Source organism: Bufo gargarizans, chromosome 5 (genome assembly GCF_014858855.1).
Source record: "Bufo gargarizans isolate SCDJY-AF-19 chromosome 5, ASM1485885v1, whole genome shotgun sequence".
NCBI classification, from domain to species: domain Eukaryota; kingdom Metazoa; phylum Chordata; class Amphibia; order Anura; family Bufonidae; genus Bufo; species Bufo gargarizans.
The window spans coordinates 442,869,620-442,885,074 of record NC_058084.1 but is presented as its reverse complement, the minus strand read 5'-3'; the positions used below and the strand labels follow the sequence as shown (position 1 = coordinate 442,885,074).

Below are 15,455 nucleotides of genomic sequence, written 5' to 3'. Positions count from 1 at the left end.
CACGTTTTTTGCGGATGGGATGCGGACCCATTCATCTCAAAAGATGCATCTGCAAGTCCGTTCTGCGGCCCCGCAAAAAATTTGTACATGTCCTATTCTTGTCCGATTTGCGTCAGGCTCTTGGCCAGTATCTGTGTTTTGCGACCTCCAAAACTAGCACGGTTGTGTGAGGGGCCCTAAACCTGTTTTTTTTTTTTTTTACGGATTCAGTATCAATTTCTGCGAAATACACCAGTCACTGAATGCATAAAATCTATAAGGCCTTCTGCACACGGCTGTGGCACTTCCATGGGTCCGTGATCCGCAATATGCAGCGAAAGATAGTAATGTCCTATCTTTTGCAGTGCAGAGGAACGGAGCCGGAAGCCCACAGAAACACACGGAAGCCCTTCCGGATCCATGCCACACATGTCCTATCTTTCGGATCATGGACCCATTGAGGTCAGTGGGTTCGCACTGCAATGCAGAGTTCATACGGCCGGTGCCCGTGTTTTGCGTACCTACGGTTTGCTGAGAATTCAAGCAGAATTTCCACAAAGATTTTTCTGCATCAAAATCTACATGTGTTACTTGCAGATTTTGTTGTGGATCCGGATGCAGTTTCGCCCTCATCTCACCCTTTGCATTGCAATCTGCACTGAAAATCTGAAAATCCAGTGACAATTGACGGATTTTAAATTCTGCACCGCAGTTCAATTTCCAAACGGAAAAAAGCAAAGTGTATATGAGGTTTGTCAAATCTCATTCACTTCACTGGTACTATATTACGCTGCGTTTTCATGCAGAATAACCGCACGTATCCCGCAACGTGTGCAGGTAGCCTTAAAGGGAACCTGTCACCGGGATTTTGTGCATAGAGCTGAGGCCATGGGTTGCTAGATGGCTGCTAGTACATCTGCAATACCCAGTCCCCATAGCTCTGTGTGCTTTTATTGTGGGGAAAAAAAACGATTTGATACATATGCAAATTAACCTGAGATGAGTCCTGTCCCCGACTCATCTTACATACAGGACTCATCTCAGGTTAATTTTCATATGTATCAAATCGATTTTTTTTTTTCCACAATAAAAGCACACAGAGCTATGGGGACTGGGTATTGCAGATTTGCTAGCGGCCATCTATACCTTTAAGCTAAAGCCAAGCAGCTTTTGGAGCTTCAGTCGTCTATTATGATCCCTCTGCATCTGGGGGGCAACATGTTGCCTAAAACCAATGCACCTTTACTTCATGTTGTAAAAGCCACCGGCAAGTCCTCTATCTGGTCAGACTATGAATAGAAGCTTCTGGAGGAACCTAATGAGATGTAACAGGCAGCACCTTGCCCCCTACAGCAGGAACTGCTCTGCTACAAGACAAAGGGGGTTAAAGAACCACAAACATCATGAAGACCCGTTTGAAAAAGATAAGAAAATTTATTCATTCCAAACCAGATGGGAATGTCACTAGAATATACATAGAAATCCCCCCCCCCCCCAAAAAAATATTACAAAAAAACAGAAAAATAGGAATTATAGTCAATAAATACTGAGCTGCAACACAGAAGAAAGGAGCCCTCGCCATGCTGCTGCCCCACCCCCAGACTGACACACAGTGTCCACTTCTCCTCCACAAGGCCACCTAGTAAACACAATGTAGCAGGAGAGACTTCCGGTACAAACCGCTTCTCATGGACCCTCAGGGATGGAGCCCACCAGCAGAAATAACGCATGGAGCAGTTTATTATCCAGGGGAGTTCACACAAAACAACCATAAGGCCTCAAGTCTGCGGGTTTTATGAAGGTTTAAAGTGCTGGAGGGCTCCCCATCTCCTCAAGGTTCAAGGGATCCATCTCAGGAGCAGTTCTGCTCAATGTACATTTTGGACAGGGAAAGGGCCATGGACCTGGCCAGTTCTTGGTCTCGGTGTTTCTGGGCCTGGTTCTGCTTACTCCAGCTCTCGTATTCAGGGTTGGGCAGGGGTTCTTCAAACACGGCGTCGTAGTGACCATTGCTGAGCCAGCTTAGCCAGATGCTGGGCCTGGAAGGGTCTTCTTCTCCTAGGTGGTGCGCCATGGTGGACACGGTGGGGCACTCCAGGCGACCTCCCGTGGTCAGGTGGATGTTGACATTGAGCATTTGGCTCATGGCCAGCAGTTCTGGGTATCCAGCCCAAGCTCCATCCTGGGCGGCGTTGATGAGGAACTCCCCGATGTCCCCCTCGATGATGAGGTTGAAGGTGTCCAGGTGGTCGGCCACATGGTGGACGGTGCGCTCCCGGAGCTCCGAGTGCAGGTTCTGCTCCCCGTACGTGGCCTTGCTGATCGCCCGGTACAGGCAATTACCGTCGGGGATGATGTGGAAGCGATAACGATTCTTCTCCCGGAGATACTTGTCCTGCTTCTCCAGCTCCGCTAAATGCAAGGCCAGGCGCTCCTGGGGAGAATCCGCGGGGCCCCTGGGGCCCTGATCGGCCGGCTGCAGGGACGAGGTGCTGGGTCGCCAGTATCTTCCCCCCTCCTCTGGCGATGCTGATCGGATGCTTTCCTGCTGCACCATATCGCTCAGCCATGAATGCAGATCTGGAGGGGAGGAGGACGGCGGGGGCTCCTGGCTCTGCTGGAGCTGGGGTGCAGAGATCTGCATGCTGAACCCCGACCCCCCAAAGCTTGGCTGGAGGAGGCGGATGGGCACGATCCTCTCCGGGCTGCACATGGGTCTGAAGTGGGTGTGAGCGCTGCCTGGCGCCTGGGGGAGGTAGGAGAAGGCGGGCATGGTGCAGGAGGAGCTGTGTCCCTGTCCCGGGGCAGGCTCCAGTATATATACACAGCCCCACATGGGGGGGGGGGGACGTAAAAATAACCCATGTTATCAGCCGGCAGAAATATCACACAACCTGCTGCATCATCTCCCCCTCCTCATGCCAAAGTAACAAAGTAACATCCCAGATGGCGACAATGGCAAGAAGTTTCTAGATTTCTTAAAGGATGTGGATATGGCCCATATGATGAATAGGCACACCTGGGAGGGCACCTACTGTATCTGACCCAATTCTTGGGCTACTTTCACACTGGCGTTTTGGTTTCCGTTTCTGAGATCCGTTCAGGGCTCTCACAAGCGGTCCAAAACGGATCAGTTTTGCCCTAAAGCATTCTGAAGGGATAAGGATCCGCTCAGAATGAATCAGTTTGCCTCCGATCCGTCACCATTCCGCTCTGGAGGCGGACACTAAAACTCTGCTTGCAGCGTTTTGGTGTCCGCCTGACGAAGCGGAGCCAAACGGATCCGTCCTGGCACACAATGTAAGTCAATGGGGACGGATCCGTTTTCTCTGACACAATCTGGCACAATAGAAAACTGATCCGTCCTCCATTGACTTTCAATGGTGTTCAAGACGTATCCGTCTTGGCTATGTTACAGATAATACAAACGGATCCGTTCTGAATGGATGCAGACGGTTGTATTATCTTAATGGATCCATCTGTGCAGATCCATGACGGATCCGCACCAAATGTGAGTGTGAAAGTAGCCTAATACCGCCATACTACTTACCTGTGATTCAATCTGGCACATACTACATACCTGTTATTTATCCTGGCACCATACTATATACCTATAATTTATCCTGACGCCATACTACGTATCTGTGATTTATCCTGGCACTATAGTATATACCTGTGATTTATCCTGGCACTATACTATGTACCTGTGATTTATCCTGGTGCCATACTATGTACGGTATAACGGTACCTGTGATTTATCCTGGTGCCATACTATGTACGGTACCTGTGATTTATCCTGGTGCCATACTATGTACGGTTCCTGTGATTTATCCTGGCACCATACTATGTACCTGTGATTTATCCTGGTACCGTACTATGTACGGTACCTGTAATTTATCCTGGTGCCATACTATGTACGGTACCTGTGATTTATCCTGGTGCCATACTATGTACGGTACCTGTGATTTATCCTGGTGCCATACTATGTACGGTACCTGTGATTTATCCTGGCGCCATACTATGTACGGTACCTGTGATTTATCCTGGTGCCATACTATGTACGGTACCTGTGATTTATCCTGGCGCCATAAGAAGTACCTGTGATTTATCCTGGCGCCATACGAAGTACCTGTGATTTATCCTGGTGCCATACTATGTACGGTACCTGTGATTTATCCTGGTGCCATACTATGTACGGTACCTGTGATTTATCCTGGCTCCATAAGAAGTACCTGTGATTTATCCTGGCGCCATATTATGTATCTGTGGTTTATACTGCCATCATACTATGAACCTGTGACTCAATCTGGCGACATACCATGTACCTGTGATTCATTCCGGTTATATTACCCTCTGAACACATTGGCTACAATATTATTCCTGTATACTGTGATGATGCAAGTATATGTGTAGTAAAATATGAGCATACCATGTAGGGCATGCAGTACCCCAGTAGCGTCCAGAATAATACTTCCATAGAGTGCCTGACCAATAGCGCCATACATAGTACTGCCCTCGTTGTTTGCCTGACCCCTCTCCTGGCCTGCCTGGGATGTTGTGCAGGTGTCGTCCATGCCTTGGGAGTTAGATAAAAATTCAGGACAGTCCTACAAAGGTCAGGACTGATGGTGACAGTGACGGCATGGTAACTATAGGTGTAATTATTCTCATTGTATTCAGCAGCACAGCTCAGCCATCAGCACCAAGAGAAGTATCTGGCGAGAAATAGCCAGCAGCCGTGGAAAGCAGGATAATAGAAGTGGACAGGGGCTAGGAGCAGACAACCCCCTTTAAGGAGTATGGACAGGGGTCCAAAGCATACAACCCCCATAAGTGTCACTTTATGGTCTACAGTTTTAAAACAAACCCTATACTCGCCCACGTTTCCAGCCCTGCCGTTTCGGTCTGCGTATACACATCTGTAGCTAATCACAGGTCTTGTGCCGTATAATGCTGAGACCAGTCATTGGCTGCAGCAGCACACATGACCCCTGTCAGTGCCGAAAGTGTGCATGTGAGGACCAGAGCGCCGATGGACAGAAAGAACCAGAACTGAGGGGTGGAGAGCCGGTAAGTATGCTTCACTCCACAGGTCTGGCAGGGAGGGGGGAGCATTTAAAAACGTATAAAAAGCTGGAGAACCCTTTTAAAGGGGCTCTCGCACTTCAGCAAATAGCAGGTATCATGTAGAGAAAGTTAATACAAGGGATTTACTAATGTATTGTGATTATCCATATTGCCTCCTTTGCTGGCTGGATTCATTTTTCCATCACATTATATACTCCTTGTTCCCATGGTTACGACCACCCTACAATCCATCAGCAGTGGTCGTGCTTGCACACTATAGGAAAAATAGATTTTTCCTATAGTTTGCAAGCATGGCCACCGCTGATGGATTGTAGGGTGGTCGTAACCATGGGAACAAGGAGTATATAATGTGATGGAAAATAACAATATATTGTGCACAGTCAACTAGACGGTCACAATACAGATCCATATTCTGTGAGCTAACTAGGGAAGACGTCCTCCTCCCTCCAAGCAATGCTTCCAATATGGCGGACACTGAAACACATTGTTTATTTATTGTAGAATTAATAGGACACCTCCATGTGTAAAATGGGGCAAAGAGGTGACAATACGGGCCAACAGCAAGCTACAAGCCTCCTGTGATACCCAATACTGCAATGTTTACATGAGCTACAGCCCCTTAGGAGACCTTGCCCAGTTGGGAGCCTTGTTGTTGCCTATAACAACCAATCATCCTGTATTCCTACTTAGAAAATGAAAGCTTAAGCCTGATTGGTTGTTCTGGACACCATGGCCTCGTCCTATTGGCTGTTAATTCACAGGCTATACTAATGCAGTGGATGTACACAGAACGCCTCTCACGTACACGAGGCGACAGACTCATAACAATGACCTCCTCGCTTCCAATCACTAGGCACAGTACAGGTGCCACACCCCCTCGGTGACGTCACCGCCGACCAATCCAGAACCATCGAGCGCTTCATACCGCTCTCCCGCATTGTTTACACACTCAGCTTCGGGCGTCATCACGCAGCCGCCATCTTGGAGCGCGGGAGATTCCCCTTACTCTGTTTACAGCTCGGCTCGAGCCCCGCCCCGCCTCTTCCCTAAGCTTTGATTGACGGGCAACACCTCCCAGTGACGTCACTGACGGATCATGTGACTGGCGCTCTCCAGTCGGCGACTGCAGCTGTTGTAGGGTTTTGGCGGGCAGTGTGAGGAGACGCTTTTAGCCGTAGTAATAAGGTTATTTTGGGGAGTGAGGTAGAGCAGGGCTGAGGAAGACGAGTCATGCTCGGTGTATACTGGTGACTTCATTCATAGGTTTATTTTTTTTTCCTATGTGTGGAGACATATGTCTGATTGTAGGGTCTTACCAGTGGGACTCAGCGCAGGTTAGGGGACCTGCATGTGAACAAGAATTATTCATATAGGATAGCAGAGGTCTTCTCTCTTTCATTTTTCTTCCCAGCTTTTTCTGAGCCATAACTTTTTTATTTTTCTGTTCACGTAGCTATATGAGGGCTTATTTTTTACGGGTCAAGTTGTACTTTCTAACCACCTCCGGACCGCCTAACGCAGATTCGCGTTCCGGAGGTGGCAGCCCTGCGCACAGTCACGCATATATGCGTCATCTCGCGAGACGCGAGATTTCCTGTGAGCGCGCGCGCTCACAGGAACGGAAGGTAAGCGAGTGGATCTCCAGCATGCCAGCGGCGATCGTTCGCTGGCAGGCTGGAGATCTGATTTTTTTAACCCCTAACAGGTATATTAGACGCTGTTTTGATAACAGCGTCTAATATACCTGCTACCTGGTCCTCTGGTGGTCCCTTTTGTTAGGATCGACCACCAGAGGATTCAGGTAGCTCAGTACAGTCGCACCAAACACCACACTACACTACACCCCCCCCCCCCCGTCACTTATTAACCCCTGATCACCCATGATCACCCCATATAAACTCCCTGATCACCCCCCTGTCATTGATCACCCCCCTGTCAGGCTCCGTTCAGACGTCCGTATGATTTTTACGGATACATGGATCGGATCCGCAAAACGCATACGGACGTCTGAATGGAGCCTTACAGGGGGGTGATCAATGACAAGTGGGTGATCACGCATATAGACTTCCTGATCACTTCCCTGTCATTGATCACCCCTCTGTCATTGATCACCCCCCTGTAAGGCTCCATTCAGACATCCGCATGATTTTTACGGATCCACTGATACAAGGATCGGATCCGCAAAACACATGCGGACCTCTGAATGGAGCCTTACAGGGGGGTGATCAATGACAAGGGGGTGATCACGCATATAGACTTCCTGATCACTTCCCTGTCATTGATCACCCCTCTGTCATTGATCACCCCCCTGTAAGGCTCCATTCAGACGTCCGCATGATTTTTACGGATCCACTGATACATGGATCGGATCCGCAAAACACATGCGGACGTCTGAATGGAGCCTTACAGGGGGGTGATCAATGACAGGGGGTTGATCACCCCATATAGACTCCCTGATCACCCCCCTGTCATTGATCACCCCCCTGTAAGGCTCCATTCAGACGTCCGCATGTGTTTTGCGGATCCGATCCATGTATCCGTGGATCCGTAAAAAATCATACGGACGTCTGAATGGAGCCTTACAGGGGGGTGATCAGGGAGTCTATATGGGTGATCACCCCTCTGTCATTGATCACCCCCCCCCTGTAAGGCTCCATTCAGACGTCCGCATGTGTTTTGCGGATCCGATCCATGTATCCGTGGATCCGTAAAAAATCATACGGACGTCTGAATGGAGCCTTACAGGGGGGTGATCAGGGAGTCTATATGGGTGATCACCCCTCTGTCATTGATCACCCCCCCCTGTAAGGCTCCATTCAGACGTCCGCATGTGTTTTGCGGTTCCGATCCATGTATCCGTGGATCCGTAAAAAATCATACGGACGTCTGAATGGAGCCTTACAGGGGGGTGATCAGGGAGTCTATATGGGTGATCACCCCTCTGTCATTGATCACCCCCCCTGTAAGGCTCCATTCAGACGTCCGCATGTGTTTTGCGGATCCGATCCATGTATCCATGGATCCGTAAAAATCATACGGACGTCTGAATGGAGCCTTACAGGGGGGGTGATCAGTGACAGGGGGGTGATCAGGGAGTCTATATGGGTGATCACCCCCCTGTCATTGATCACCCCCCTGTCATTGATCACCCCCCTGTCATTGATCACTCCCCCTGTAAGGCTCCATTCAGACATTTTTTTGGCCCAAGTTAGCGGCAATTTTTTGTTTGTTTTTGTTTTTGTTTTTTCTTACAAAGTCTCATATTCCACTAACTTGTGTCAAAAAATAAAATCTGACATGAACTCACCATACCCCTCACGGAATCCAAATGCGTAAACATTTTTAGACATTTATATTCCAGACTTCTTCTCACGCTTTAGGGCCCCTAAAAAGCCAGGGCAGTATAAATACCCAACATGTGACCCCATTTCGGAAAGAAGACACCCCAAGGTATTCCGTGAGGGGCATATTGAGTCCATGAAAGATTGAAATTTTTGTCCTAAGTTAGCGGAAAGTAAGACTTTGTGAGAAAAAAACAAAAAAAATCAATTTCCGCTAACTTATGCAAAAAAAAAAAAATTTCTATGAACTCGCCAGGCCCCTCATTGAATACCTTGGGGTGTCTTCTTTCCAAAGTGGGGTCACATGTGGGGTATTTATACTGCCCTGGCTTTTTAGGGGCCCGAAAGTGTGAGAAGAAGTCTGGGATCCAAATGTCTAAAAATGCCCTCCTAAAAGGAATGTGGGCCCCTTTGCGCATCTAGGCTGCAAAAAAGTGTCACACATCTGGTATCGCCGTACTCAGGAGAAGTTGGGGAATGTGTTTTGGGGTGTCATTTTACATATACCCATGCTGGGTGAGAAAAATATCTTGGTCAAATGCCAACTTTGTATAAAAAAATGGGAAAAGTTATCTTTTGCCAAGATATTTCTCTCACCCAGCATGGGTATATGTAAAATGACACCCCAAAACACATTGCCCAACTTCTCCTGAGTACGGCGATACCAGATGTGTGACACTTTTTTGCAGCCAAGGTGGGCAAAGGGGCACACATTCCAAAGTGCACCTTTCGGATTTCACAGGCTATTTTTTACAGATTTTGATTGCAAAGTACTTCTTACACATTTGGGCCCCTAAATTGCCAGGGCAGTATAACTACGCCACAAGTGACCCCATTTTGGAAAGAAGACACCCCAAGGTATTCCGTGATGGGCATGGCGAGTTCCTAGAATTTTTTATTTTTGTCACAAGTTAGCGGAAAATGATGATTTTTCTTTTTTTTTCTTTTTTCCTTACAAAGTCTCATATTCCACTAACTTGCGACAAAAAATAAAAAATTCTAGGAACTCGCCGTGCCCCTCACGGAATACCTTGGGGTGTCTTCTTTCCAAAATGGGGTCACTTGTGGCGTAGTTATACTGCCCTGGCAATTTAGGGGCCCAAATGTGTGAGAAGTACCTTGCAATCAAAATGTGTAAAAAATGGCCTGTGATATCCGAAAGGTGCACTTTGGAATGTGTGCCCCTTTGCCCACCTTGGCTGCAAAAAAGTGTCACACATCTGGTATCGCCGTACTCAGGAGAAGTTTGGGAATGTGTTTTGGGGTGTCATTTTACATATACCCATGCTGGGTGAGAGAAATATCTTGGTCAAATGCCAACTTTGTATAAAAAAATGGGAAAACTTGTGACAAAAAAAAAAAAGTTCTATGAACTCACTATGCCCATCAGCGAATACCTTAGGGTGTCTACTTTCCGAAATGGGGTCATTTGTGGGGTTTTTCTACTGTTTGGGCATTGTAGATCCTCAGGAATCATGACAGGTGCTCAGAAAATCAGAGCCGTTTCAAAAAGCGGAAATTCACATTTTTGTACCATAGTTTGTAAACGCTATAACTTTTACCCAAACCATTTTTTTTTTGCCCAAACATTTTTTTTTATCAAAGACATGTAGAACAATAAATTTGGCGAAAAATTTATATATGGATGTCGTTTTTTTTGCAAAATTTTACAGCTGAAAGTGAAAAATGTCATTTTTTTGCAAAAAAATCGTTACATTTTGATTAATAACAAAAAAAGTAAAAATGTCAGCAGCAATAAAATACCACCAAATGAAAGCTCTATTAGTGAGAAGAAAAGGAGGTAAAATTCATTTGGGTGGTAAGTTGCATGACCGAGCGATAAACGGTGAAAGGAGTGTAGTGCCGAAGTGTAAAAAGTGCTCTGGTCATGAAGGGGGTTTCAGCTAGCGGGGCTGAAGTGGTTAATGCCACCATTTATTGAGACATACAATGTAGTGGGAAGCAGGGAAAAAAATTCCAAATGGGGTGGAATTTGAAAAAAAAAAAGCAATTCTTCCACCATTTGAAGGGTTTTGTTCCCACGGCGTTCCGTTTATGGCAAACCTGACCCATCCCCTTAATTCTTGATGATACCACATGTGTGTATATATATATATGTATATATATTTTTTGTCTAAAGAGTGTAAAAATAAATTGAAACTTTGAAAGAATATATATATTTATTTTTTTACATCACCATAGTCTGACCCCCATAACTTTTTTATAAAAAACCAAAAAGGAAAAACAGTCGGCACTCCTCTGTTCAGAGTCGTGGTGCTCGTTTTTTATAGTTATATCTACTGAGCTATGTGGGGGGGGGGCTCATTTTTTGCGGGACAGTCTGTTTTTATTGATACCATTTTGGAGTGTGTGTGACTTTTTGATCACATTCTATTAAGTTTTTTTGGGTTAAAGAAGCAATAAAAACTTTTTTCCCCCCTAAAAGTGAGGGGCAAATGTCCGTGCGTCTTATAAAGCGAATACTAGTGAGCGCTTCCATTACGGAAGCGCTCACTAGTATGAATTAGGTGCCGGTAGTTGGAAGCGAAGCGCCGCAAGCGCTTGTAGTACTCTCCCTCCACTGTCTCCAACACAACATATAATGCAACAGCTCTCTGTGAACCAAATAAAGTACAAAAACATATTGTAATGCTATGCTAATAGAGATGCTTGGCAAATTCATTTTGTACAAAAATGTTTGAGCCCGTCTGCCGCACGTCAAGGCCTTGGCGTGCGGCAGACGGGCTCCAATCATTTTGTACAAAATGTATTTGCCAAGCATCTCTATTAGCATAGCATTACAATATGTTTTTGTACTTTATTTGGTTCGCAGAGAGCTGTTGCATTATCTGTTGTGTTTCCAGTCATAGCAGCGTGCACCTGCCCATTGGGATGTGCTGACCAACCCCTTTTGTGTTTCCTTGCTGGGGCCGGCGCTGCACTGTCCTGACCGCGTACAGCGTAAGGACGTAGTGCGCGCACTATGACCTGACGCTACATGCAGTCAGGTGACAGCAGTGCAGGCCGGGAAGACAGAGGCGAAGAGGAGCCATGGCGCAGGACAAGTAGGAGGAGGTTTTTATTTTAATCTGATATGGGGTCTAACATTGGGGGCTGATGTGATGTCCTGATAAGGGGTCAGATGGGGGCCTGATCTGATGTCCTGTTATTTATGGGGGTCTGATATGAGGTGTGAAAGAAGGATAAAAAATATTTTTTTCTTATTTTCCTCCTCTTAAACCTGGGGTGCGTCTTATAAAGCGAAAAATACGGTATGTATTTTTTTTTTAATATTACACGGAGAGGGGGGTGATATAAATGGAAGTTTTTTTTTTAACTTTTTTGTTATGATTTTGAAGCTCATATTTCAGCCTACAAAATCCAATATTTTTGTTTTTTATTCTGAACATTCTTGGATTTTTTACATCTATTTAAATGTCACAATTGCTCATTTCTTATGTTCACCTGCTAGCATGCCAGTTATGGTAATAAGCCATGTTTGCCGATCTCTCCAGTGCCGTACATGTACGCTGCTGGTAGCGAAAGAGGTATTCCGCTTGGTTAAAGTTATCCCCTATCCATGTGGCCGCTCCATTTATTTCTATGGGAATTCCAGATATAGGTGAGCGCTGTACCCTGCTATCTCTGGAGCTTCTGCATGTGCGACAGGCCGCTCCCGTCATTTCAGGGGGGCTGCAGAAGGTACGGGACACCTGTTCTTGTATACGGTGGGGGTCCCAGCAGTAGGACCCTCACCGATCTGATTATTATCCTGTGGAGGGGATAACTTAACAACCAGAATACCCCTTTAAGCATCGTGTATGAGGGCTGATATTGTTCAGTGCACCTAAACTTATAAACAAACTTTATTAAAAACTATTGTAAAAGTGATTACATTTTTCTAATATACTTTAATTTAGTTTATTTTTCACTAACAAAATGGTCGCCTGAAGTTTGCATGCCTATTTTACTAGGGTAAGTAAAAAAAAAAGATTAAAGTTTATTAGAAAAAAATTATGTAATAACATTTACAGGAGGTTTTAAAAGTTTAGGTACACTTTAAGGGTGTATTCACAGTCAGTCCTTAGTCATTTAGATTTTTGAACCTATGCATGTGTCGTCTGCATGCGTGAATCCCGCACCTGCTGATCGCCGCTCAGTACTGTCAATCACTGACCGCATCCGCTCAGGTTTCACCCCCCCCCCTACACTTTTCACTTTACACACACCAATAAAAATGTCACGTCAGTCCCAGAGAATGTACTCCACTGAAGAGACATACACGTATCTAGATCTGGAATCCAGATTAACTGCATGGGCTTTACAGAAATAGATTTTTTCAAGATCTTTTTCTCTGAAGATTTCATAAATTTGATGGCACAAATTTATACACCAAGCAATTTATTGCCCAGAACCTCACATCCTCATATGCAAGACCCCTTGGTTGAATCTCTTTTGAAATTCCTACATTATAATAACGGACACTGCCCCCCCAAAACAAAATTCCTGGCTATTCAAGATTAGACCTGTACACGAGCACCTCAACTCCAAATTTGCATTTGCAGAGATGTTCACCCCTGAAAAAGAAATTCGCATAGATAAGTCTCTTGTATTTTTAAAGGAAGGGTTAAATTATGCCAGTATCTGCTGAACAAACGGGCACGGTATGGAATTTGGGCTCATGCACACGGCTGTGCCCGTATTGAGGTCCGCAAACTGCACCCCGCATCATGGATACGGACCCATTCACTTTAATGGGTCCGCAATCCTGAAGGTCTGTGTGGAACGGAGGCACGGAAGCACTACGGAGTGCTTCTGCACCGCAAAAAAATACACCATAAAAGCCAGAGGTACAATGGCTTGCGGCACAGTATGCGAAAATCAGAGAGGCCTCCCTAGATCCCTGGTAGGGCAACTACTCTGACAAGGCAACACTAAGAACATCCATGAGAACATCCTAGTGGTTAAGTACAAGAGGCATGTCCTTATACTGACCACCATTCACACCAGTTCTCCTGCCCAAGTGCCAGGTACCAGTCTCAACAAGCCAGACTGCATCCTTGATTACAACAGGCACACGGGAGGGGTTGATCTGTCTGATCAAGTTCTGAAGCCCTACAGTGCCATGTGTAAAACTAAGGTGTGGTACAAAAAGCTGGTCGTGCACATTGTACAGAAGGCACTGTACAATGTGTACGTTTTACATCGAGCTGCAGGCCACACAGGGACTTTCCTTCAGTTCCAAGAGGGTCACCAAGGCCCTAATTTTCCAAAGTCAGGAAGGCGAGGTCCCCAGTACATCAGAAGGTCATAGTGGCTGTGTTGTACCAGGACAACATTTCCCTGGTGAAGCCCTCCAAACAGCGAGGAGAGGAAAGACCCAACAAAGATGCCGGGTTTGTTACAAAAGGGGAATACGAAAGAGCACCATTTATCAGTGCGACACCTACCCTAAAAAACCTGGCCTCTGCATGAAAGAATGCTTCTGAATCTACGACTCACTCCCATAGAAGTAAATGGAGCATGCTGGGGGTTGTAGTTTGACAACAGCTGGAGTGCCGAAGGTTGCTGACCCCTGGTCTAGGCTTTAATACAAGAGCAGCTGTTTTCAGAGCTGGAGTAGATTTTAATCGGACTGCCAAAGGATGTGTTTTGTAAATTAAGCACATCCTCCAGCGACGCAGGGGATATTTATGACTGGTGTAAAATGCCAGTCTGACAAATGACCCCCTAGAACTTTTCATACAAAGAAAAATAACCAATCTTTTTGTCTATTGGATTAAGGGTCCATTCACACGTCCGCAAAATGGGTCCACATCCATTCCGCTATTTTGCGGAACAGGTGTGGACCCATTCATTTTCAATGGGGCCAAAATGCGCTGTCCTCATTTGCGGATCCGCACTTCCTTTCCGCCAAAAAATAGAACATGTCCTATTCTTGTCAGAAATTGTGAGTGCCGGCGATGCGCGGAACCGCAAAACACATACGTATGTGTGAATGGACCCTTACTGTGTTTCTTCTTAGTACATGATGTTCAGAATATTTGAAAAGGGAACAATCCATTCAGATTAAGCATGGAACATCTCGTCTGTGTGTCTGCCCTCGTCACCAGCACTCATGGAAGGTATGCACCAGTGTCACCTAGATTAGAGGTATCATGGGAGAAGCACTCGGTGTCCTATTACAGACTGCATCATTTGTTTTTCTTGTCCCCCAAAATTGAATTCAGATGCTAATGTATAGGAATCCCAAAGTATAACATATAAGTGCAAAATTCCTCAAAACATATGCAGCTGCAACACTATAAAGTTATAAATTATAGAAATAATAAACTTTTTTGGTGGTCCTTAACCCCTTCCTGACATGTGATGTCCTACAGTAGTATGTCACATGTCAGGTCTTTAACCCCTTCCCGCATTATCACGTACATGAGGGAATGCGGTATCTCGCCTGGCCCCTACTGGCGGCGGATTAACCCTTCACATGCCGCTGTCAGAGCAGAACCCGGCACGTGCGGGGTTTATAGGGGGAGGGGGCTCCCTCTGACTCCATTGCCCCCCTGCGCTGCAGTGACTGCATCAGAGCCTGCCAGCTAGAGAAGCCCAAGAGATACAGCCCCCAAGCTGGGTCTCCTAGGCAACTGTCAGCGTCTTACTGTGTAAGATGTTGGCAGTTCAATGCAGTACAATACAGATGTATGTATTGTACTGAATTGAAACAGGGATCGAACCCTGAAAAGTTGAAGTCCCACAGTGGGACAAATATAAAAAAAATTCAAGTTTCAAGTAGAAAAAAAAAGCCCCTTCATCCTAAAATCGTGTATAAAAATTAAAACAGATATATTAGGAATCGCTGAGTCCTTAACGACCAACTCTATAAAAATGCCACATGATCTACCACCTCAGTTAAACACTATAAAAACAAAACATTTTTCCCTTCCCCCATGACAGCACCACGGAGAGAGAGGATCCTCCCCCAAGGAGAGGGAGACCTGCAGAATAAAAAAGTGGAGCCTCTCTCCCACCTCAATGGTTTCCTGTCCCTGG

General features: G+C 46.0%; 1 protein-coding gene across 1 annotated transcript; it reads right to left on the bottom strand.

The window, feature by feature from the left end:
* Window positions 1–1,462: 1,462 nt before the first annotated feature.
* Window positions 1,463–2,767, bottom strand: OTUD1 (OTU deubiquitinase 1). Its single transcript, XM_044294465.1, has one exon. The coding sequence runs from the start codon at window positions 2,750–2,752 to the stop codon at window positions 1,832–1,834; it is 921 nt and encodes a 306-aa protein (XP_044150400.1). The 5' UTR covers window positions 2,753–2,767; the 3' UTR covers window positions 1,463–1,831.
* Window positions 2,768–15,455: the final 12,688 nt, after the last annotated feature.

What these genes read in the sequence shown, in the direction of transcription:
- OTUD1 (XM_044294465.1), bottom strand. Translation starts at nt 2,752, where the DNA reads ATGCCCGCCTTCTCCTACCTCCCCCAGGCGCCAGGCAGCGCTCACACC.